General features: G+C 50.6%; 1 protein-coding gene across 5 annotated transcripts in view; it reads right to left on the reverse strand.

The window, feature by feature from the left end:
* The window catches only part of LOC128889518 (dachshund homolog 2), a 176216-nt gene that overhangs the window by 52581 nt on the left and 98629 nt on the right, over window positions 1-25006 (reverse strand). For all 5 annotated transcript variants that reach the window (XM_054147206.1, XM_054147204.1, XM_054147201.1 and 2 more), the window contains exons 5-7: window positions 13143-13219; window positions 11404-11574; window positions 7959-8183 (exon numbers count right to left, since the gene is read on the reverse strand). In XM_054147206.1, coding sequence (XP_054003181.1) covers window positions 7959-8183; window positions 11404-11574; window positions 13143-13219 — 473 coding nt within the window. The remainder of the gene's footprint in view (window positions 1-7958; window positions 8184-11403; window positions 11575-13142; window positions 13220-25006) is intronic.

Here is a 25006-nt window from a genome sequence, read left to right on the forward strand (position 1 = left end):
AAATAGGTCCTCGATACACAAAGTGTTATCAATAAGTTATGCTAACCAATAAAGTGTGTTAAACCGACAAACGTTTCCTTAGGGTATTCGAGTGCAAAGTTACAAACGATCGAATCTAAGGGCCCGGAATTCCTTTCTGCACCTAATAAATGAATACTTCACGTTGAAAGGGGGGAACATTTGAAGAGAGAGACGAGCAATCGAGTGGGATCGTAATCGCTCGAAGGTCGCGAGTGGAAGGACCTGGGAAGGCAACAAAGTCTCGCGGTAGACAGTTAAAACGGCGGCGGCGATAAAACCCCGCGATGCAACAAAGTCCCAGGACAGGATGCTCGGAAATACGTAGAAAAGAATCCGCGAGATCTCCTCCCGCAGACCTCGGAGAGGCTCGTAAATTGTTGGTTTATAATCGTCGCCGATGGGAGGAGCGCGCGGCGGTAACCGCTCGCCTCGATTCCAGCCAGGAAATCGCGGGACGTCGTTAGGGACGCGCGGTCGTCCGTTTCGTTACTTAATTCTGCCGCGACAACGATCGTCGACGATCGAGGACCAGGATCGATGTCCCCGTGGCCGTTAAATCTGAGATTTAGGTGACACGCCTCGCCGTGCTCGAGCGGTTTATCGCCGCGCGGCTCGCGATTTTCTCGCCTCGGCCACGACTCCTTTCCGACCACTCTTTCCTGGAAATCGCTTCATCCGCGTCAATTACAAGTTCAGACTCTTTCTGGTTATCGAGTTTTCCTCTCGAAAGCCACAGTTTTGCGGCAAGCTGGATCTAGAGAAATTGGCTAGATGAGGAATCTGACAGAAAATTCCAGATCTCTCGACTACCTAGCATCGCTATCGAGACTGTGAAAGACAGAATCACAGAGGTGACGAAGGAAGGGTAGATAGGATGCCTCCAAGTACCATTTCATAAGGCCACAAAAAAGTACTTTTACAGGCAAAATGAAATTAATGCTCCATCCTCCATCCTCCATCCGCCAAGCGTCTGTCCAGCGAACAGAGGAATAGAAATCCCTCACGGAATCGGGAGGGGGCAAGGTGAAATACGAGTTGAGGTACTAGGGCGAACGATGAAATCGTAATTCCCGAGGCTCTTCTTCGTTTTAGCAGTCTCGCGAGCCAGGGCCCTCTTCCTTCTCTATTTATAGCGGGTCGAGCGGCAGATACCGGTCTCTACAGCTCAGGATCGTGTATGCTTTTTGGATACTCCGATGTTCGGGACTACCAACTCATATGCTCACCCTCCCGGGGTGCACGGCTTTACATCTGTGTTTATAACTCGGGCAGCAATGCCACAGGACGCGCTACAAATTGTCGATCCCTTGTCCGAGGAACGGCGGACACGAGCCCTCCGAGTCTACTAGTCTATTAGTCTTCGAGACTATTAATCCTCGCGAGGACTCGACAAACGAATCTCTGCTTCCGATGTCGGAGCAGCGCAAATATCGCATCGAATGGAGGATTAAGAAAGTTCCGTAATACCGAGGAGTTGAGGCATTTGTAACTAACATTGAAAATCCTAAAAGTCTAAATCAGTTAGAATCCTCGCGAAAAAGAGGGTAAAGTGTTCCTCGTGTTCCTTCAGGGGGGGCAAAGGCTCGAAACGGTCCGAGGAAGTTCCTTGGGAGTCGCGAATCCGTCCGTAGCTCGGTTCGAACTCGAGGAATTTTCATAACGAGCGTCGGGAGGCTGCTGGTTTGGCGAGCAAGAAAAAAGGGCACCTTTAATGGGACACGTTGGCGCCCGGGTCAGGGTGGCCTCGTTGTTACTCGTTAATTCCTACCGCGACGGAGGGCACGCACACCACTCGACGATCGCCCCCTGTTCCCTCGCGCGAATCCGTGGAAAGCGCAAACAAGCGTGATCGGGTGGTATGCGCTCCAAACGAGAGACCCGGGCTCCACCCTCTCACGGGGTTCCCCTTCGTGGCAGAAAAGTAGGAATAAAAACGCGAGACAATACGATGTAGCGGCGCGGCGCGGTCGATGTCGGGTTCCCACCCTTGGCCACCTTCGGGAGGACGGGGTTCTGGCTTCGAGAACGCGGCCGATTGTCAATTAGAGAAACCACGGGCCTCTCTTTTAGCATAAGGCACCAAAGCATCGTCCCCCGCGATGGGAAGCAACCGGAGGCCAACCAGGGGAACGGGGCCCCGAGCGAAACGCGAAGGGCAGAATAAACGGGCTTATAGGCGCGCACGCACCTCGCGTTTCTTCTTGGTTCTCGCGAGGAGAGGAGACAGGGACGTCGAGAGGGCAGGGAAACGAGGGGTAAGGAATTTAAGAGAGGGGGCCCCGTTGGTGTCGGGGAGGCTAATAAATTATGCCTAACGCGGCAACAACTGGTTGATTATTTATTTAACAATAAAAGGAGTCACGAACCCGGCCTCGAGGTGAGTCGACTCTCTCGAGGCCTCGTATCGACGCGCTCGCGGATCGATTCGGGATTACGGGATGTCTTGGATATCTGTTTATTCGTGGTATCCTCGCTGAGAACAATTTTATTTAGTCACCGCTGACGAGGTGATCCAGTTTTTGTTTCTTTGTTGAGTCAGGGATATCGATGGTTGTCTCTTGAAATCTTTCAGTTTTTCCAGAATTATGTGTGTGCGCGGGGTATCTTACGTCTCTTTTAATTTTGAATCACACCTGCTCGATGGAGTTTCCTGGAGCATCAAGATCGATTCGACGGAGGAATCTTCGGGCTTCGAATCGGTGCGCGTTGTTTGTTACAGGCTTGTGCGCGCGCGACCGCTCGTCGCGCTAAGGAGGGTCACGCGGCGAACATTTCCAGGGTAATAAAGCAGTCCCATTCTTAATTAAATCTAAGACAACGCGGACAAGCTAATTAAAGCAAACATCCCATGCGATAAAACCCGGTCATCGATCCCAGGGTCCCGAACGACTCGACTAAAGGGGGAACGAACCGTAAAAACGGCCATCATTGCTATTGTTTCCTGCGACTCCGTAAACATCCACAGTCCAATTCTTACCGAACAATTTTTTTCCTAGATGTTGTAACATTTCAATATTCGAGTGTCCAAAAAATATAAATATACAAAATTATTCGAAGGATCCCAGTCACAATTACGGCGAAGCTTGTAAATGATTGAGTAATAACGGGAAGGGGAGTCGCGCTACAAAGGCGAACTTTTAATCCAAAACTTATTTAATTCGCATTCGTTTAGAAACGTCCCGTTCCCGTCGTTATCGTCCATTCAAAGTAGTCAGATGTTACGCACGCGACCGTGCGAAACTTGTGCTTGCGCATATGCGATGACTTTGTAATTTGCGCGATGGCTCTTTCGGGGAAAGGTAACCCGTGTCCGCCTTCGTTAAATATGTTGGCCGAAGGTCCGGTATGCCAGCGCTACCGGTAACAAAACGATTTCCGACATCGCCTTGGCCTTCGATTAATTCGCGCCGTTGGAAGTTTCGCTCCAATTTTTAAAAGAATTGTGATGTCAATTAAAAAGTCGATAGAAGAGTATAGATTATTGAAAACTCTCGAAAGATCTGCCTCCAAAACACAAGAAGACGGTCCCACGTGGTATGGTAACAAAAATCTCTATGTCTGCAGCTCACATCAGACTCGTTTGCGAGGCACGAAATAAAAAGGAGAAAGCTGGTATCGAGTCAGCGTTTACGCGAGCACAGAAATATCCGTGGTTCGCGCCATTCCACCCCCTCCTCGTTCCAGCGAGAAAAGTACGGGACGAAAGGGTCCGTCGGGGGATGGGGCAGTCGCTTGCTGGGCGAACGGCGTATACCCGGTGTACAACGGGGGAAAAAGACGAGCGTGGCATCGATACACGTGTGCGTACATACAGTTTGCGCGATAATGGCCGCTCGCTGGCCGATATAGAGATAGCCTCGGTTAGGCTGTGCAAGGCACAGGGGGCGGAGGGTCGTTCGTTGGCAGGGTTAAGCATAAATCAATCAGGTTGCGTTCGACCGCGAATATCGAAGAAACGACCGGTCGAACGTCTCGAGAGCTCGCGGTAGGTTGGTGATACACAGTTGAAGAAGAAATATCGAAAAAGGAAAAGTTCTATATAAAAAATATTATAGCACGTTTTCGATTCAGCTTTACCGCTCATTGCCTAACATCCTCAAGTAACCTATCTCTTTTTCTTTTCGGTCGCGGCAGGGGTCCACGCGGTTTGGGGCACTCCGGCATAATTTACGAACGTAGAAGACACATACTTGACAAAATATGCGAAAACACCTCGAAAGGTGTTCGCCGAACACTGCGAGAGGTCCGCAGGGTGGTTCCCCATCCCTGGATCACGGCGATTTGGGTCGAGAGTCTTCGAAGCTCGATGGAGTTCCAGAGAGTACAGTGGAGTTATGGAACGTCTAAATCATTCTGTTGCTGGACGACCGTTTGACCTAATTAAACTATCTAGACTCCCCTCCGCGGTGTGCACCGAGCGGCAGTTTCGGGTGGCGAGCTGTAAATTCGCTGGCTATAGCGTACCATGCGATGACACGAATGCGCTATCTCTACCGCAGATCGATGCGGTGGAATCGTGTCGAGATGCGCATCGGAGGTAAGGTATTGCTTATTGATGGTGAGGCTATGGTATCGGGTACTCTGGTGCAAAGAGTGACAAAGATTCAGAAGAGGAAGTTTAGAAATTGGAGGACTCTAGTCCTAGACATGCAACACACGTCACTCTCGGAATTGCAAACATGGACTCATCATGGAATGATCCTAATAGAACCGTGAGAGCACCTTGCACCAAAATGTGGAAGCATTCAATGAGAAAAGCCAGCCGAATTTCATCTGTCCTGTAAACTCTGATACGAAACAACGCAACAGCGTTGTTGCTGCTCGAACGAAAGCGGCCACGAGCCACGGAGCATCCCGTGGCCAGCTGTCTCGCAACAGGCGTAGCTCGGTAGCCGGGTGCATCCTGGTCCTCTGCGAGAGGCTGTGCAAAGGGGGAGCAAGGAAGATGAGAGAGTAGTTGCGCTGTCGCGCGGTGTGGCTCGCGGTAATAGGATTTCACGTAAGCAGCCTCCCAGGCAGCGGCCAAAAATCGAAGGAGCTTACGGACGGCGAGATGCGCCGCCGGCCGGAGCAGCCACCGTGCTGCTGCCGCTTCCAACGAACCAACGAACGAAACGGCCAAGGAAAAAAGAAGGAGAGGACGAATGGATCGCTGGCAGAGGCGCGACGGAGACGGAGCTAGGCCTGGGGAAACCGTGGGACGGGGAGAGACACAAAGGAGGTTGGAAAAGGAGAGGAACCGAGGGAAGGAGACGGAAAGAAAGACGTCCGGGCCGTACAATTTTAATTAACCCGGTACCGGGTAGCCGATCGCGATCGAATCGGGTGCACGATCTACAAGGAATCTACATAAGATCCTCCACTCGCGGCTACAACTCAATCCCCTCTTTCTATTCGGCCCGAGAGGGCCTTAAGCGGCCCGCCACGGACTCCGCCGGATCCGGTGGACACGAACAGCACAATCTTTTGCACCGGCTCCCGCAGTCCTCCTGCCCTCGCCCCCGCCCCCGCCTTGCCACGCCAGCTCTTATCTCGCCAAGCATCGAAGATAGCAGCCTCTACTCGGTGGCTGCTCGCCAGGATCCGGCGCGCTCATATTGTTCTCCGCGCGGCGAGTAACTTACCGGGAGAGAGACCGCTTCTCGCTTCGAGTCTCCTCTTTTCTCCTTCTTCTTCTTCGTCTTGTTTCACGATCGGGACCGATGCGTTCGCGACCGCCTTAACGACGATTCCGAGGCATCTCGACGCCTCGAGTGCAGGAGGAGATCGCCAATCCACGGTGGAGTTTCTAGGAGTTTCGTAAGGGGTCACGCGCAAGGATAAAGTTACCGAGTTCCATTGGAAGAGTTGGTCAGTTGGAGGTTAATAGCGATGGAAGTTAATTCCTCGCCTATATGATCCATGGTGCATCCAGTTTCCATCGAGCACGTGCTTCAAGTATCCGCGACGACGAGGGCGTCTAATGTATTCCATCGAAAACGTAAATGCGGGACTTTAATTACCCATTAACCGGCGCAAAGTGTCGTTTCCACGGCCGTTAACTAATGCGTTCAGCCTGCTCTAACGAGGGGGATCCTCTCGTGGAACCACGGAGCCGTGGACGCGTTTTTCAACGGGACCGGGGGGGTAGAACCGCGGCATTCTTTCGTTGGCGAACGTCCCCTCGAGGCAATGCTCCGTCCTTTGTTCCTGCGGCGGTCGATCGGCCGATTAAGCCGAGAGTTTAACGCGAGAGGACGTCCAGGCCCCGAGGATGGTCCCGCGCGTCCGTGGCCCGACACGTGAGCGGCAACGAGTTCATCTGGTGCGCGTCGCGACGTCCACGCTACCTTGGCGGATTCCTCGTGTCCACGTGTACGCGTACCGAGAGTCTTAGCCCTTCCTCGCGGCGATATCGAAGGAGGAAAGACGGGGCCGCATAAAAGGACCGAAATCCTCGCGAGGAGGAGACGATAGCGAGAAAAGACGATGGGCGATACAAGAATGAGGAGTGAGATAGAACGATTCAGGACAACGGAGCGAGGGAGGGCCGATTTAATACTCGAACGAGCCAGCAGCTCGTTTTACACCAGATGGTTTTACATACCGGCCGCTATCGTGTTACCGCGCCTCCACGTATGAGTGCATCTCTAATACGCGCGGACGCGAAAACGAGAGCGAGGGCCCTTCGTCAAATCTGCGCGGAACCACTCCAATCGGACAAAGATCGCTGATCTCCTTCCGGGGAAGCTGCGAAAAGCTTGCTGCTTCGTCATATACGATAGTTTGGAGCAAAGGAATCACAAGTAGACCATAACTTCGTTCCTCCCAACTTCCTAACCGTCCGCCACCTACCTCCGCGTAAACGCCTAACAAATAAACCCAGAAATTTGTCACGAACGTGACCAAAGAGATTCGTTATCCCGAAGAGACTATCATTCGCGGTCGAGTTACCCCCAGGCGAGGTCTGCGCACATAACGTTGCGGGCTGTTAGGCCCAAGCGGGGCGTGCGTGCACGCGTTGTCCGCGCGCTGATACACGTTGAAATATCGGCGTTGTAGCCGGTAGATAAGGAACGCGCGTCTTAAGTAGGCAAACGACCGAACCTAGGTAACGCGATTAACGAGGCCCCGCGAACCGTGGCGGCGTGTACTCGTTCGTACGCCTTCTTTCTCATTAAGCGGGTGATAGATCGGCCTCGCGCGTTATTATTAAACGCGTCCGGCTGGGAGGATATCTCCGATCGCACGAAAGAGGGAAAACGACGCCAAGGAGGCGGGAGGGAGAGGTAAGAGCCAGTCCAGCCGAGCGATTACGCGGCGAAACCGAGATTAAGCGTCGTTTATCGTTGCCCGTTGATAACTCGCGCGTCTCGATGCAAATCGCGCCGATCGTTTAATCCAGATCGATCGACTCCTCTCCTCCTTGATCGCGCCCGTGAGGAGATCCGTCCAGACGTCCGTTTCCACCGCTAATTATAATTAATCAGTCGTAACCGACGGAGCATTCGTATAATCGCGAGTGAAATCACGAAATGCCTGCGATCAGAAACACGAGCGTGGAACAGGTTCCAAACTTCAGCTGCGAATTTCTCCAGTCTTCGATGGGTCGATCGATCTTCCGTTTACTCCGTTTTAGCGCCAGTGATAAAGAGCGTAATGAAATTACGCAGCTGCGAGGACAGACATGGTCCGAGGTGCCAATCCGGATCTTTCTTCGATCGATCGATCGATCGTGGAGAGGACATTTTTCATCCTCGGACTATTCGAAACGGCTGCTGCATACGAATTCGCAGGTTTCGCAACGTCGTTATAGCGAAAGTAATGGTTGACACCGCGACGCCGTTCTCCGTGGCGAGCCGAAAAGCCACGCAGAAAAGGGGAAAGGAAAGTCGAAGAGGATGGAGACTAATGCCCGTTAAGAGCGGCCTCGAGTGTCGTAAGAAAGCGCCACTGACCTCTCTCGTAGTTGATTTGCCTCTCCTGCTGCCTCGCGTTGTCGGCCGCGACCTTGAGCAGACCCTGGATATTCCTGAGCAGGGTCTCCGTACTCGAGACCGAGGGATCCTGGCCACCCTGAGAGACGGCCACCGCCGCGGAGGCGATCTGCGAGTAGTTCAGGGCCTGAGGACTTTCCGAGCCAGGCGCGGCCATTGGCAGGTTCTCTGGCACGTCCGACAGATCTGGAAAAAGGCACACCATTTGTGTAAGACGTTTTATTTATTTATTTAAGTTTTTTTTTTTTTTATTAAAATTTGAAGCCAGAATGTTTAAGAGGGTCTAGTCAAAGTAACAATAATAGCCTAATAGCTCTTCCTACGAATTCCTGCACGAATGAAGCCTACTCTCCTTCGATTCCGCTCGAAATAAAATAATGGCACGCGAGCGGTTCGTTCCGTTCGCCTATGAGGCCGGAGTTTTTTGTCCCCGTCCCTCTGGCGCGTATACGGCCCCGCGTCGCCGATAAATCGTCGGGGCAAGGATCGTGGAACAACGTTCGAGGGAGGTCTCTCGCGTTCGGGCGGAGAGGAGACTTACAGCGCGTGCGTGTTTCAGAGTCGTAATCCCGCGCGGACTACTTGTTACCCTTCGCCACGTTTCTGATTTAACGTCACCGCGGACGAATTAAATTCGCGAATTAAACGGCCGTAGCCCCACGGGCGCCGAGGCCGCGATTAGTCCGACGCTAAGGCTTGTCGAGAGGCCAAGTCGAACACCGAATTGTCGTCCACGAGCGTGCAAACGCGGCCAGAGGACCGCTCGAGCGTCCAGCCGCGCGATTTATCCTCGTGTGTCGCGCCGCGGGATTTGGAGGGAAAACCAACGAGATTCCTCGAGGGACGAAGAACAAAACCTTCCCTCCCTCGTTCTTCCAGGATCTGGCAAACTCGTGTTCCTTTTTGCCCCGCGTCCTGGGCGACGGAGTGCGTCCAACCCGCGACGCGTTCAGCGCGGCTAAAAGGGCGGGAGTAGTCTCGTTATTCTCGCTCTATCGACGATTAGCCTGGAAGCATGGTTTTGGTCGTTTGGCGAGGAGAGGAGTCGGAAGAAAGGGGGGAATCTGAAGGATCCAGGCGGATCGGCCGGAATAAAGGATGCCTTATGGTTATGGGCTCAGAAATCCGGAGAGAGAGAAAGAGAAAGAGAGAGAGAGAGAGTGGCGAGACAAGACGTCTGCGTGGGTTCTCGCCGGGGCTTAAGTGACCGACCGCTCGGTGGTACGGCCCACACCGTGTGGTGGCTTTGGTCCCGGGCTTGCTTTACGGCCGATGATACGTGCTTTATTGTATCGTCTTTTAATTATCAGCGCGCACCTACAACGCCACGGCATTCGGTTACTTATTGCCATTGGCCGATTTAATGCTCGCGCGCCTCTCTCTCTCTCACTCTCGATCTGGCCGGCACCTTTTGATAGCGAACTACTCCTCTACTCCTCTGCCCTCTGCCCTCTTCTCCTCGTTTTTTTCTCTGGCTCCTTTGCCCCGTCGATTTCGCCCAGTGTGTCCTTCCACGTCCTGGGCCCATTACAATTATCTCCGTGCCCCGGGGCCCGACGAGTACAGTTTACGAGAAATACGAGGCGCGACTCGCGGGGAGGACGTCTCCTTTCAACTCGTCCGCAGTCCTCGCGGGAATTCGCGAGCAGGACGGAACCGAGCTCCAGGAAGTCGCGACGAAAAACGGGCGAATCGCGGCAGAACGGATTCCAGGAACGAGAGCGAGATAGCGGCGCGCGTCTCATTAAATCAGAACTGCATTCCACGGGCGTGTACACTCCCACGGGCGTTCGATGGGGTTCTACTTCGATCACCGCGTCGGGCACCATAGGTAGGATGTAGCCGATGCATACGACACGCTGCGAGACACGGATTCCTTCCCCCCGCGGCTAAAACACGACCCTCAGAATTTATACGTCTAACTCGTGTCTTTCCCGAAATTTAGGAGCCCCGCTAATTCGAGGGTACACACTCCGGATCCTCTAATCTGGCGAGCGCTCAGTTCCTTTTAGACGTTGGTCGGGTCCTTGCCCCGCGCGAATTCCAAACCCTCGCGCCATTCTAGCCATACGAACGCGAACTGTCCCTGTTAACACCGAGCATTACCGATAGGAAATTTAAAAGAGAATCTCTTTGGATTTTTAATGAAAAGAAGACGAGTGGATATCGACGAGGCTGGACGACGTCATTTCTTTTTGCTCGCGTCGTGGGGTGTGGATTTTGGGGGTTCTAATTGGAATATCCAATTAACGCGCACGGTGCAGGGACAATCGGCGAATCGATTAGAAATCATCGCGATTATGACGCCTCGATGCGTCGAAGCGCTCGGGACAGCTGAGATAGCACCGCTGTGGACCGCGGGCCGAGATTCTTATCTGGACCCATCTTTCATTATTAAAATGAAACTAAATACCGAAGATGCGAGTCTAACGACCGGCCGGCTCTCTCAGTGGTGCTTCTTTCGAAGGTACATCCACCCTGGAAGCTCGCAATTTTCAGTCGTGATCTTTTCGACGAACGAGGGATGGATGAAATGGCAGAGATGGCCGAATGTATGAATTGCTCGACACAGATTATAATATGCAGCCCTTACTCGTTACTCGAAACTGTTATCCATCCTTCGCTCCATCTCTGCCCTCAGTCGAAACCATTCTCCGCACGGAAAATTTATTCTCATTACTATACCATTAAATCGCGGAATAATTAATATTCTAACTCGTCAGCCTCAGCGGACTCGTAGCAATTAATTTTCCGCGAGCAACGTATTTTCAATAGGCGCAGGGAAAACAATCCGACACTCGTCGAATTACCGATCGCTCTGGACTTGAAGATCAAATTGCTGGAAATTATCCAGAAGAACATACGACGGTTTGCGTGCAAGTCGAGCACGATCGAAAGCGGGAATCGATAACACCGAGTACGAGTCTAATCGCGAAACGAGATCGAATTGAAATCTTCGATCGAGGAGGTATTTTGATCGAAACAGGAATGTGAAACAGTAAAGTGGAAAGTATTTGGCGAAATTGTGAACAGCTCCAAGGAGTTTCCAAGCAGGAACAACTTTTGACAAGTTTTGACAACCGCTGAGGCGAGTTGCTCGGTGAGCTGGCGATAGAGAAGACGAATCCCAGAACGTCGTTTCGCCGAGGGGCCGAGATGATCGATGAGAGGGTCTGACCTACCAGTCGTCTCGGGGAACTCATCTTTAAACGCGGTCCGTCCAACCGATTCGATATAATTATTTTACGTATGCGCGCCGCAGAACGGGGAACATCGTTTCGACTTTCGGCACACGTCAAATTCACCGTCACGGTCCGGCTGGCGCTAATTGATCGACCGATCGTCGCTCGGCCCGGTGCGCGTATCGACGCCTAGATCGAACGCGTTTCACGGCGAATCGTCTCACCTTCGTCCTTCTCGTTGTCGTCGTCGAGGTCCTCGGACAGGTTATCGTCCTCGTCCTCGTCGTCCTGCGAGCGATGCGACGCCTCAGCCTCGCTTCCGGAGTGCTCGCCCACGCTTCCGCTTCCCGCCGTCTTCGACAGGTTCAGCACGGGACTGTGACCGTTCGAGGAACCTGCAACGACGGAATCACACTTGACTAAAAAATTGCAATCGTGAGAAAAAGGACAGGCTGATTGTTAGGTTATTTTTTGGACAGTTATATATACGTGGTACAGATTGTGATAGTGGGGACAAACTAATCCGTTGTTTCCCGCGCTAACTTTTGAGGAAATTTTGCTGGAAAAATTTGAAATTTGGAAGCTATATAATCTAAGATTTGACACGGTATATCTTGTTACAACCTTTAATAATAGTAATAATAGATGGACAATCTCCGAGGATCTCTGTTTTCTCGAGAGATGGACACTGGTTGATGGATCTTATTTGTCTCGGCGCATCTCTGTTTGCCTGCCCCATCCACTTTCCGCGGATATCTGCCCGCTCCCCTTGCTCTTTGTATTTGATATCCTAGCATTTTAATCCTGACGTGGATAGATATACTGTTTGGCCAGCGACGCCGTCCAGGAGTGACGCATCGCTCGGGCCAGGCGTGCACCCGTCGAACCGGTAGAGCTGACCCGCCACTCGATACACGCGTTTCATCGACGTCTTTGTTCCGATAGACGCGTAACGAACGCTATTTTGCATAATTCGACCGAGTTGCCAATTTTACAGACCCTTTTCAGGAGACAATTTTATTTATTAATATGGAAATATGAAATACGAGTTGTTGCACCAAATTTTAGTCGACAGTTGAGACGAAATTGAAACGAAACGACTAGAATTTGTTTGCTGGTTCGATCCTGTGCTACATGAAGACCACTGTATTTGGACTAGAACGATAATCTTGTGCTTAAATTCTGTTCCCGAGTGTTCGTCTTACTGGAATTGTCCAATCTGAAAGTTTCGGGCGCGAGAGGACGGGTATTCGAGTGGAATAGGATCGATGGAGCACGGTCGACGGTCAGAGTCGGCGTTGAAATCACCGCAGGGGGACCGTCGATTCCGTGGGGCCCCCGATCGGAACACGATCGGATTCGAACTCGAAACGTCCGGTTTGTCGCCGCACGGCTGGACCGCATGGAGCACCGCGCCACCAGCGGGGATAAAAGGTTCGATCGGACGGATTAAAATATTACGGGGAATCACAAGAAAGGTGGAGCCGCGGTGCGTCCCGTAACCCGATATCGAACTTAATCTCTGGAGCCTCCTAAACGCTCGGTCGGGCCAACAAATAAAGAAATCGAGAAAAGGACTGGCCCGAGCCACGCTCGGTTAACTCGTCCTCGACCGCAGGATCTTTCCGCGTCGCTGGTTTTCCACTTCTAAAGATATGGGAAACTCGATAAATAGGTATTTCGAGATGCCTGTACTTGTTAATTCAGTAATTGCGAAGGAGAAGAGAGAGAGAGTGAGGAATAGAGTAGGGTGAGAGGAAACAAACGAATTATGATTTCTTTTTATTTGGCGTTTTTGTGGTAAATCGTCGTTTTGGTTTTACAACTTTAAGACAGCGTTGCGACGCGCCTCCTAGCTAGACGCATCGCTTAATGGTATCCGTAATACTACTCGGCGTTATTCGCCGTATTATCAACAGATTACTGTAATTACGGTAAACGAGCGTAAGCGTATTTATCTTACCATTGTGCGAGCTCAGATCCCTGGGTTTTTGGTCCAAAGCGAGTGCTCTCTCGGCGTCTCCTCTCTCCTCGCGGAGCCTGCAACCAGACAACCACACAGAGGTAAAGCTTCGGTATTAATACCGTGGATTGAAATCGACCGAGCGGAGGTGGACTCGACCGCGCAGGGCATTAATTAAATAATTATTCTAGTCGCTGGCCAAGCGAATCCGCGCGCGTAGGAAGATAAGTGCCGGTCTCTCCGCGAGCCAAACGTTCCGACGATTATCGACGTTAAATCGATTCGCGCTCTTTCCCCATCTGTCACGCTAGGGAAGATGTCGCCTTTCATCTCGAAACGCGTTTTTGTCCACAGGGGATCGTTACACTGAATCATCCAAAGGGAAACCTTATACATGGGTGTAGATTTAACATTGATGTGTATTTAAAGGGAATTTAATATAAAAATTTACTAGGTAAACCGAAACTGTTTCCTCTGTCTTCGCCCTGATAAATTCTTTCACAGGAGTCAGGTCTTGTACCGTATTCCAACTGTATGGAAACAAGGAGACTACTGTGGAAGATATGCTGCTGGTACACGTTGTCCCACTCGACCATCTAACGACGTCCATTCGAAACGCGACGCTAGTCGTGTCGTTGGGTCGCTTTAAAAGGACACGTTAAACGAGGCGACGAGTCCTCGCCGCTGCTGGGCCTCCGGCCCCTCTTTTATTTTCTTTCGGTTTCCTCGAATGTTCGACTTTACGAGGGTCGGGGCTCGTTAAGGTGCACACAGCGCGGCTTTATGCTCCTGCATCGCGAAACTTTTAATCTCGCCCCTATATTGTTCGGCCCTCGTGCTGCCTTCGGGCTGTTCGGTAGCTCGCAAATCGTTAAGATCCGCGTCCCGATGCCGCGGGACGTGCCGAGGAAACGCTACGCGAAACCAACTTCATTCGATCTCAACTCGTCAACTCGTATTTTCTTATTTTTTAACTTTCTGAAGCTCCTTATACGTTCCACGGCCAACGAAAGTCATCTGAACATGGTGGACAGTGTTATAACTAAATGTACAATCATCCCTCGTGTCTTGTAAGTCCTTGGTCTCGTCTCCTCCAAGATCTCTAAAACGGAGGGATCCAGATGAAATGTTATCGGTCCGCGAAGGATTTTTCGAAGAAATTAAGAAGGAAGGTGGCTGGGTCGAAAAGAAGCCGAGGGAGGCTTTTATCGCGCGCTTTACGCTCGAGGTCATCCGCATATTTACGAATTTATTTTCCAAGAGGCGCGCGCGTCGAGTGAGAACGAAATGGGTGTTTCCCGGACGATTAGGCTCCCTCCCATCGCTGCTGCCCCACGAAGACATCCCACCTTTCACGCTTCTTTCCTCTTCCTGCAAATTATTCTCCCGGGTATACTTTTTCCCGGGCAGCTCTCTCCGCTCGCGGGCCGAGGCCGCTTCTTCGCGCCTCGAATCGAACCGCGGACCATTAAGTAAGAAGTTAATATCATTAAACATAATATTGGGCGCATCTGGGAGCCGCAGAGCACTTACCGAGCCACCCTCCCGCCGCAAACCACCCTCCCGACCGTCCTCGACTCAGCGCGAGCCCGCGAACACCCTCGACCGCCCCCGCGCCCCCTCCTCCTCTCGAACCTTAATTTTTTAATGAGAAAATGCTTTCAAAGAGCCGGAGAGAAATACTGTGGCGCGTCTACCAGCGATAAGTTACGGCCGCGTTAAGCGCAATGGAGAGGAGAGGAGCGTTCACCCCCTCTTTCCTCCCCTCTTGTCTTTTCAACCGTCGCGACTGCGTCTCGAGTTGCGACGCTGAATTCCGAGGAATGTCGGTGGGGGTGGTTCTTTCACCTGTTCGTGACAGTATCATCAATGGATTGCCGAAGATTTTCCAATGAAAATGAAGCCAAACACGACCCGCCAAGTACGTCCCGGGACGGTGTATCTCTCAGGCATCATACGGTGTAGTTTGAATGATGTAGTAGTACGACCTGTAGTTGCATCTCTCAAAATGATATTCATACCAATAAAAGCAACATTTGTTTAAAATCCTGAGTTATTACTTTTAAACGAGATCACAAATAGTTAAATCGTAACTATTACGCACCAAAAAATAGACAAAATTCTCTGGAAAAATTGTAAAAGGATATCAAAGTAAAGACTCTTATCTATACTGGTTTTTTTCAAGGGAGATGACAATCTCTCCAGCGAGATACGAAGATCGCGCGGGCGGGGACCATCGAGTAATAGACGTATCGTACGCGTCCGATATCGCGACGACTTAATTCCGAGGATAATTAATATTTTAATTGGTAATACGAGTCGATTACGAAGACGATGGGTGTCTGGATCCGCCCCCACGCCCGAGCCTCGCCCTCGAAGCTTCCACGACGGTCCTACGCGGCACCAGAACGGATTCGGACGAGGAGGATGCGGTGGATTCCACGGAAACCTTTCGGAGCTCTCAAGATGTGCAGGAGAGAAAGATGGAGCCGGACAAACATTGGAGGAAACATTGGTAGATTTATATGTTTGGGAGTGACACGAGGATCTTCGATCCACCTCCACATGTATGGGTGGCAGTCCCCTCGTACCTCCTTAAGAAGGTTAAGAACCACTAGAGTGGAGACAGGGAGTAACAGAGAGAAGAGATTGAGAGCCGATTCGCCGAGACGTCGCCGTAACCGGCAACGAGCCAAGGTTATTAAATTTGTAATTAGTCGAATATTACGGCGAGCGTCGCCGAGCGTCTGCGTCTTCACGGTTCCGGGCCGCACGGTTGCGTGCCGCGTTTACGCCCGCCCGCGTGCGTTTATCAGCGCGTTTACCTGTCCTCGGGTGAGTAGACACCTAGACGCGAGGCCACAGCCTTTACACACCGCGTTAATACATCATGGATTTCATTACGCGCGCCCGCGCCTTTCCAGCGCACGGAAACGCTCACCGCTAGTCGCGAATAATTACCGAGCGCCGCCTTCCATCTTGGAGGCGAGCTTCCACTGCGAGACTTGGTCTTGTTGATATACGTGCAGTTCTCAGAGAAAATTAGTTGACCATTGGGTTCTGAATATTCTGGATAGGATAGAGATTTTAGGAGAGACTTGAGAAGACTCAAAGAAGATTAAAAAATGGATCAACTACGACACTAGTCAACATTAAAAAAGATAAAATATTTACTCTCTATCCTTCCATAATTAACATGCCGAAAGAGAACGATGATTAAAGCGGTCTCAAAGTATACGTCGGGAGTTCAAACATCGTCCAAAGACAAACGTCAGGCTAAATACACCCCATTCGTCTCCTCCGGCAACGATTGAACCGTATCAATCCCCGTCGCGCTCATTCAGTATCCTACGATACGCGCAGGAACTAATAAGCCCAGCGAACGGTGCCCCTCCCCAGATCTTTGCCTTTAATTTTGATTCGGTAATGACGAACTCCACGGGGATTCCCTCCCCGATGCTTGGAAACGACCGCTCGGCCCAGCAGGAGTTCGTTAACAGGCGTATCGCGAGCTCGACCTGCGATTCCGCGATCGCACGGTCCATCTCTGCCTAGACTGCTCGAAAATCGGAGCGCAATTATCGATACGAAATGCACGCGGCAGAGGGATGGAGAAGAGATGGATACTCGACATTAGCGAACGATTCGCGAGCTTCAAAAATATATAATATACAATTTAGACACGTTAGTTTAAACGTTCTTAAAAAAAAAAAAGACATTGAAACAATGAAGAAGCTTGTGAACATAAAACTTTCTGAGAAATCCCAAAGCAATCGATCTACCTGGCTGCTGGTACTCTACTACTGTGAAATTATACTGCTGCTAAACGTTCCCAGCGCAAACTCCATCGGTTGAAATGCCTGTAAAGCGATCAACGCGATGAGAGCCAACGCTTGGATCTTTCTCGTTCGTCAAGCTCGCGCTCACAGGGTCGGAAAGTCGTTGGTCTAAACGGTCGGTTATCTGGCTAGTCGATCGGCATTGTCTTTCCTCGGAAGCCCCATTCGGAAGCGGAATCGAATAGCCGCGGTGGTCGACGACAAAGGTGGCCCCAACCAGTGGCACCGAGAAAACAATTTAGCTCAATCGCAACGTTTCTAGGCGGAATCTCTCAGGCGTCGTCTAATTAAAACGCTGTCCTGCGCGGATATAAAGTCGGAGGTTATCGCTGGGCGTCGTATCTGATATCCCTGGGCTGACTTAATCCGACTGTATTTCCAGCCAGAACAGTTTCGAGCGCCGACAGACACAGCTCGTCCCGTGCACGTACACGTATTTACGCGTACCTACGCGCGTATATGGAACGAATAGAAACTCGGGTAGTCTCATTTCCTGTCTGCGGGGGTCCCGCAGGGGATACATAATTAGCTGGTTCGCCCGTTCGTCGGAACGCCGAGACAGGGGGAACGTAAGGAGACCTTTCGCCTCGCTCGCCTTTTGCTCCAGCTTCCTCGCGCTCCTCCGTTGCGCGCAAAATTATCGCGAGACGCTGGAGTGGGAGGAGGAAAGAACCAAGAAAGGGCAGAATTTGTTTCTCTATTTGTTTGACGTTTTCTTTGCGTGAGGTGCTTGTGAAATAAATACTACAAGATACTCGTCTTCTAGTATTCAAATAAAATTCTACCCCATCTCCGGACGGATCCTCGGGGCTCGAAATTGAACGTGTTTTTCCTCGTCCACGCGTTTCTTCCCCACTCGCAATTTCCTAAACGAAGCGATCCCTTTGGTGCTCCTCGCCCGATGAACTTGACCGCGAGCGTATTAAAGCCCGCTGCGAGACGTACAGCGAGGAATTAATCTCAATCGTCGGCGGGCCGAGAGGCGGGCGTCATTTATCACGACTCGTTGCCAGCACGGGGACCTACCCGCCGAGGGCTGGAATCCACGGATTGATATGAAGTTAGCAACGGTAGTCTGCGCCCGATTGTGTCGTGACTGCTGGCGAGATCTATTAGTCAAGGGAGCCCGGCGCGGAACGGAAAACGGGAGAAGAAACCTGCTGCCTCCGTGAGACCGTCCATCCCTCGCCAGAGGGAGAGATTCGAATAACAAATGAGATATAAAAATTGTGGGGATTTGTTCGCGTTTATTAGATCGAACAATCGTTTGAGTGAGATTTTGGTGGATTAGTATAGGGGTGGTATGAAGTATAGAGAGGGGGGGGGGGAGACATAATTACATAATACATTATTTTGGTGTACCTACTAACATGTCACATAAAATTTCAATCTGCTTCATCAAACTTGTATCGATCCTGCAAACGAATGGCTAATTATTCCACGTTATCCTTCTAAATTTTATATCTAGACGAAAATGTCTTCCCCTAGCTGAAGTAGAGGGGGTGAAAGGGAATTCGAAACGGAGATAAAAGGGAGTAGAGCGTAACGTTGATTCACCCTGCCTCGCCCTGGGTGGGCTTTGTCACGTGGAGGATTCGCGCACGGTATCGTTGTCGTAAGTAGCCGGAAGGATCTTACCCCCGCTGACAATGAACTCGCGTAAACGTCGCGATTAACGCGCTACCGAGCTGCTACGGGGCGAGCGCCCTTTTTGCAAAGCGACCGTCCGCCTTTAAGCGCGGTATCAAATCTGCATAAGTATGGAAGCCGCTCTTTAACGAGTTCCAGGAGGAGGAGCGCTGATTTTTACTCGGAAGCTTTATCGAGTTGCCCCGATAAAGCGCCTGTTCTCCGCAAAATTTGTGTCACTGAGGGAAATACAAGGAGGGCTTTGAAACGTGAGATGTAGGTATATATTAGTTGGTATATATATTTTTAAATCAATTTCCTTTGGGATTCAATGTTTCGATGCTAGAAAGACTCTTGTGTGCCGCGTGAGACATTCCAATCATTATTTAAAGGAAAATAATATTCCCCGAACGAGTCGAGCTCTCTATCGAATCTTCGAGCAACTCCAAGTAGACGAAAAGGGGGAAGAGGTCGAATTAATGCTCGGACATCTTATTCGCGGGGCATCGATTTGATCGACGAGCCGAGGAAGCTGGAATCTCAGGCATCCACTGATTGAATCGGCCATAGAGCTCCCTCGAAGAGCGGTCGCGCACGATTTGATAAATGTTGTCCGTCTGCCGATACGTCGGATAATATTTGCGAGGATCTGACAGAAATCGAAAGGCCGGGACGACGGGATCCAGTGTAATTCGATTCCGTCGACCCCCTTATTCCGCTCGTCCACGAGGAACAGCGGTCCTGACACTCGTCCCAGGTCGACTCGGGACCACCACCTTCTCGATCTCCAAACCAATTTCTGATCCCTATTCCTCTTAACGCGCTCTGATCTTGAATTATGTTTCTCATATTTCCTGCGACTCTCGTCTCGTTGGCTTCGTTTAACCGCGTTCCTCTTGAAATCGACTCGCGAATCGCGCGAAATCGGAACAAAATTATCATCTTTTGCAAGTGAGAAAGTTTCGGGTTACTATGAAAACACAAGTTTTTACAGATGTCCGAAGGGGTTTAAGAGTGAACTGAATAAAAAATCCCAACGAAACGCACAAATTCTGTATAAATCCAAGAATGGAAAAATCGAATTCTAAAGTCTTTTTAAGGACACCTTTTGCTATGGAATTAAGCTGGATAGCCTACCCTCGGCGTTTCTATACAGGATGGCTGTTGCAAGGCATTCCTGCGATTCCACTCCTCGACTTGCTCTTTCTTCCATCTTTGCGAGTAACATGATCGGCCAGCGGACCGTTCCGCTCGTAATTATCGACGTAACGCGCGGAGAGGCCGTGGCGAAATAAGGAATATCCTTGCAGGATGAAGGCTCGCTCCTGGCGGGACTCGTTACGAGGAGGAACCCCTTTCGCCTCGGATGTCACAGTCCTGAGGGTGGCGTTTTCGGGAACGCGCACTTTGGATCCCGTTACCAATCCGGTCGCGCCTCCCAACCTCTTCGGAACTGGCTCGTTTATTATTTCGACTAGGTAGAAATTTCGAGGGGACGAGAGAAAGTCGACTGGCGAGTTGCTCGAGTAGGCGAACCCTTGACGCAATTGTACCTCTATCATCCTTGGTGTTCCAGGTGCAACATTATAATGTGTTGAAAAGGCAAGATATTAATATTTTCACAAAGTTTGTAACGAGGGAAATAATTTTTCGACGCAGACGTCGCGTCGGTCAGTCGTTGCTCGATTCGGAAATGAAAGTTGGAAATATTCGGGCTCGAGGTTCGATTATCGAAAAACCGGCTCTGCAGCGGCATACTTTCGTCAATTTGGCCCCAGCTCGGGCTCTTTGTACTCTCGAAATCACGACTGTTCCCGTCATTATCGGAACGCTCGTCACGCGTCCCGCGATGCTTTTGATTTTTCACGGTAACGAAAAACACACACCACCCCGCCACATCCCCCCTTGGACCGATCGCGTTAATGAAAAACACGGCTCGAAAAGGTGGAAAATATTGTGCCGCGCGACCCTTTGTAAACGCGGTTGCAAATCGCGGCCGAACTCGATACGCAGTAATGTCTCTGATGTTGACGAAATTTGTTTCTGATGAGTTTACTTTTATTTTTGACAACACCGACATAGTATTTTCAAGCGATCCCCACTCCGAACAACAGAGTAATTACTGTTTACCGTATACTTTCGCTCAATGTGTTTTAACGCCTGGTTTTGGATCGAGGCCGCGTCGACTTAGTCTCGGATGCTCGCTCGTCGACGGAACGAGGTGTAAACGACCGGCTGCGACGAATAATTGTTTGTTTGCACGGCTTTAAACGCTTTTTATTCGCTGCGCTGGGTTCTCTCGTTTCACGGCTGCTATATGGGATCCCCTTTCGCGCGCTTCTTTTTCTGCTTTTTCGTCTTGGGACCCTTCCGCTCGAGGTTGCGTATACAGGACGCGTCACGACACGTGGACATCGTTTCGAGCAGTGAAAAAAAGGCGGGCGTAAACCGTGTACCATAAATATGACACACTTTCAGTTCTAAAAATTGTAGTTTTTATATCCTCCTATATACTATTTTCCTTCATTCTCTTAGATATTGGATAGTGCGAGTACATCCAGATCTCGAATAAGAAAGATCTATTCGCATTTGATCGTTTCTTTTTGTCCTCGTCAACACTGAAACTCTGATAGTACGTTCCCTCAAGTAGAATACCAAATTCTTATTTCCTCTGCCAGCAAATGATTCTGCTTCAGGTCTGAGCAATTGGATAACCAGTTTCCATCGTGTGCAGAGGGATTGTAGTCACGCGCGTCGGCCAGAATCGTTTATCCCCCAGGAAGACAGGCGTCCGCGCTGGATCGCGGTGCTCGTGGACGATACGTCATCCCCGTCGTCGGGAGGCTGACGTTCGCCCCCTCTGCGCGGCGAGAAAGCCTCGAAAGCATTTTTCAATTCCGCGAAACTTTACGATAGATATCTTCCCCACGAGAGGAGCGAGCGACCGCTCCGCTCGCCTCGCCCAGAAACATTTGTACATAAATCTGAAAATTATGAGCCCTCGTCGTCGTCGTTGGCTCACCCCCGATGGTTCACCCCCCTCGTACACCCGCAGCCTGTTGGCCATATGCCTGCCAACGCGTAACGGAGAGATAACGCCGAGGGGCAACCCCTAGCGAAGGCAACCGCAACCCCGTCGCTGCGTATGCGCTGTGAAACTGCAGTCTTGGACCGTAGCTACCCTCTCGCTTTCTTCTTTTGATCCTCCGCCTCGAATCGAGCCCAAGGCGAAAAGCCTTCGTGTGTAAATCAAGATTCGTGGAAAATAAAAATCACTTTCGCGCCGGATCGCCCGATTAAGAGCCATCGATGGTCGCTCTGGGAGCCCAAGACCGCGAATCTCACCCTTCCGGGACGAGGGAGGAACGAGGACGGGGCGCAACGAGGCTTATCGCGGTTTCGAATGGACCGATTCCACGGGGGTCGCGCGTCGAATCGTCGCTCGCCTGTTTTTACCCCGATTCCGCTCCCTCGTCGACTTTTTTACGCGATGGCCTCTCCACCCTTCCTCGAGCCACCCTCGCGAGCCTTGTTCTTGACGAGAATTCCATTTGGATCGCGTATCTCGGTATCGGTGAGAGATTACGGGCTCTTGTGTCGTTTCAAAAAATAGATTTCTTCCGAGATTTCAAGTGTTAAGCCTTTGGAGGTACACGTGCTTATACAGACAATCTTTCAGGGTTCTAGTTTTTGTTCATTTCTCTCAGACAGACGACTGGCTTGTTTATTTCAATGAAAAGAGTTGAATGTAAAGTATTTACTGTCGATCTTTAGTCAAAACATATAGAAAAAAACGATTTGGCACGTTACTCGTTACTGTTAATTTTCGTATAAAAAGTTCCCTAATAGAAATGAAGTTTTTTAGGGTTTCGAAGTAGAAGCTCGCCTCTTACACTTGGTGGATGTCGAGGAATTCTGCGCGAGTTCAGTCGACGATAAGTCTACCATTCGACCTCTCCCTGTCGCCGAACGCCTCGATGCTCAGCCGCCAGGCAATACGCAAATAAACTCACCGATCCCCTTCGCGTTCCCTCGACCTATCGCCCCATCCATAGGCTCCAGAGCCAGCCTCTGGAGCGATCGAAGAAAAATATGTCGAACGAGAAAAATAAAGGGCCAGGGAGGCAGAAAAAAGGCGCGCAAATCGGCCCATCCACTTCCATCCCCAAAATTCCGAAATGGATTCGACTGTGGTATAATATTCCTACACTCTTTATAGCACTATAGTCTTTGGTCATTGAACTTCTATTATGTAGTTCTGTGTGTCGAGGAGGCATCACCATAGATGAATTATAGGGTTGATTAAACAGCTTCTGTTTACGAATAGTGTCCGCAGGGGCTGTAACCATGGTTGACAAGTCTGACTGTGGCTACAGTACGAGTCTAGCGATCCCGAGGTACCCGAGTTATATCTTGTTACAAAATGGGCGAACAGGAATCGCATTACTGATTTGCCATTGGAAAATGTAGAATAACACGTCAACGAGAGGACGGCGCAGTGGACCCTCGAAGCATCGAATCTAGAGTAGGGACAATCGTTTATCGATGAAGACCGGTATCTCTCGCGAGGAAATCTGCTTCTCCGCGATAGAGCGAAACTGCGCCCGTCCCCTGCCCCCGATCCGCGCGGCGTATGGGGTGACACGCGTGTGCGAAAATACGCGCGTAAAAGGGCGCTTATCGGGTTTGCGCAAGAATAGGATTCGACGACGCTTCCGAAAGCCATAACCGAAACGGTAACTGCCACCCCTCTGACTGATCGAACTTATTCTTTTCCTTCGTTCCGCCAGCCGTCGTCGTTGCGTCTCCTTCTGTCGCAGACCCCGTCGATAATGCTTCGAGGTCGACGCAAACGGGGGAGTCGCGCACTATTTTTCTGGAAAATTGAATAGACAAAATCGAATATTTGCCTACTCAGCCGACCGTGTGCTCTCCCTTCCCCCCCCCCCTCCCTCCGCGTCGAACCGCGTATCTCTTCTCTCCAGTTCGCTCTTTGTATCGGGAATCTTTTGTGCTTCACGGTAGTCGTGGCTCGGCGGGAGCTGAACCGCGAAGAGGCGAGTTGCGATCAATCGTTGCGCGAGGACTTTGCTGGGGATAATAGAAACCGTGCACCCTGGTCGTCGAATTACGATCTTATACAAAAAAACGTCAGTGCGAAACACAAAGTAGAACATTGTCATGGATGGGAAATTATTATTCAAATTGTGGAGAAGCCATTCGAACTACCCTTCCACGGAATATACACGCCTGGAGCAATGTTCGCTAGAGTAAATCCGTGAAGAATCCACTGCCTAGTCTAGAACGAGGTATCGTCGTTAGAAACTTTGAATTTCATCTGTCTCACCTTAGCCTAATACAACTGTGCTCAAACCCCTTTAAAATAAAATATAAAATCTTCCTGTAACAATGGTAACAACCAACCTCCATATCGTAAAAAATATTCCAATGAATTAAAAATTGTCTACACCACCCCCGACTAGCTTGTCGAGACAAGTACCAATCCTTTGCACGGTCGCGGCGTTCAAAAAACAATTACGTTGTCTACGCAAAAATAAAGGGTGTCGTCCTTAATTACGCGACAGATCCGTGGAAACGTTTTAGACGGGCCGACCGCGTTCACCTTCGCGCGTTCTCATCAAGCCTCGCTTAATTTCTAACCCTTTCCCCGTCTTGCGAAGGGTGCGGCCAGGAACGCGGCCGGGAGTATATTAAACGACACTCGGAATTACAAATAACAAATTGCAATTTGATTCCCCGCACGCCCAGGACTCGTACGGATGGGCTGCTCCGTCGGGGCCGAGGGCGCAATTTATCATTAGCGCCGACAATTTCACCGACAGCCTTTCGATTCCCGATTCGGGGGTGAAGGGTGATCTCTGGAATGAAAACGCGCGCAAACCAGAATTAGAAACGGAGTCAATTTTCTATTCGTCTAGACAAGTGGGTGAAAATAATAGTTTCAGTAGAACACCCCCAGTCTTAAGGGAGCTTTCTACTTTGTGCCTCCCAATTAATTTCTGTAAATCGTTACCACCTATTGAACTGGTACTCAATTATCCAACGTGTTCTTTCTTAGAAACATCTAACAACGCTAACGCTTGAGGTAATTAATTAAGCGAAGGATTAACGCTCGAGCAGTACGTAGAAAAAGTTGTCCAGCGTTGGTCCGCGTATCGATAATTGGCGGAGCCTGTCTCTGGAACGCTATGCAAGGCACAACCGTTAACGCGAGTCGGGCGAACGAGTCGCGAGAGGGTGGGATCGTAGGCGCGGAGAAAAGAGGGCTGGGCTAAGGGTTGACGGGGGCGAGCGGAGCGGTTTATATGGCTAAAGGCGCATCCCCCGAGCCGTATCGATCGTTGACTTTAAAATTCAAAGAGACCGACAATAGCT

This window comes from Hylaeus anthracinus, unplaced genomic scaffold (assembly GCF_026225885.1).
Source record: "Hylaeus anthracinus isolate JK02 unplaced genomic scaffold, UHH_iyHylAnth1.0_haploid 11997, whole genome shotgun sequence".
Taxonomy (NCBI): Eukaryota; Metazoa; Arthropoda; class Insecta; order Hymenoptera; family Colletidae; genus Hylaeus; species Hylaeus anthracinus.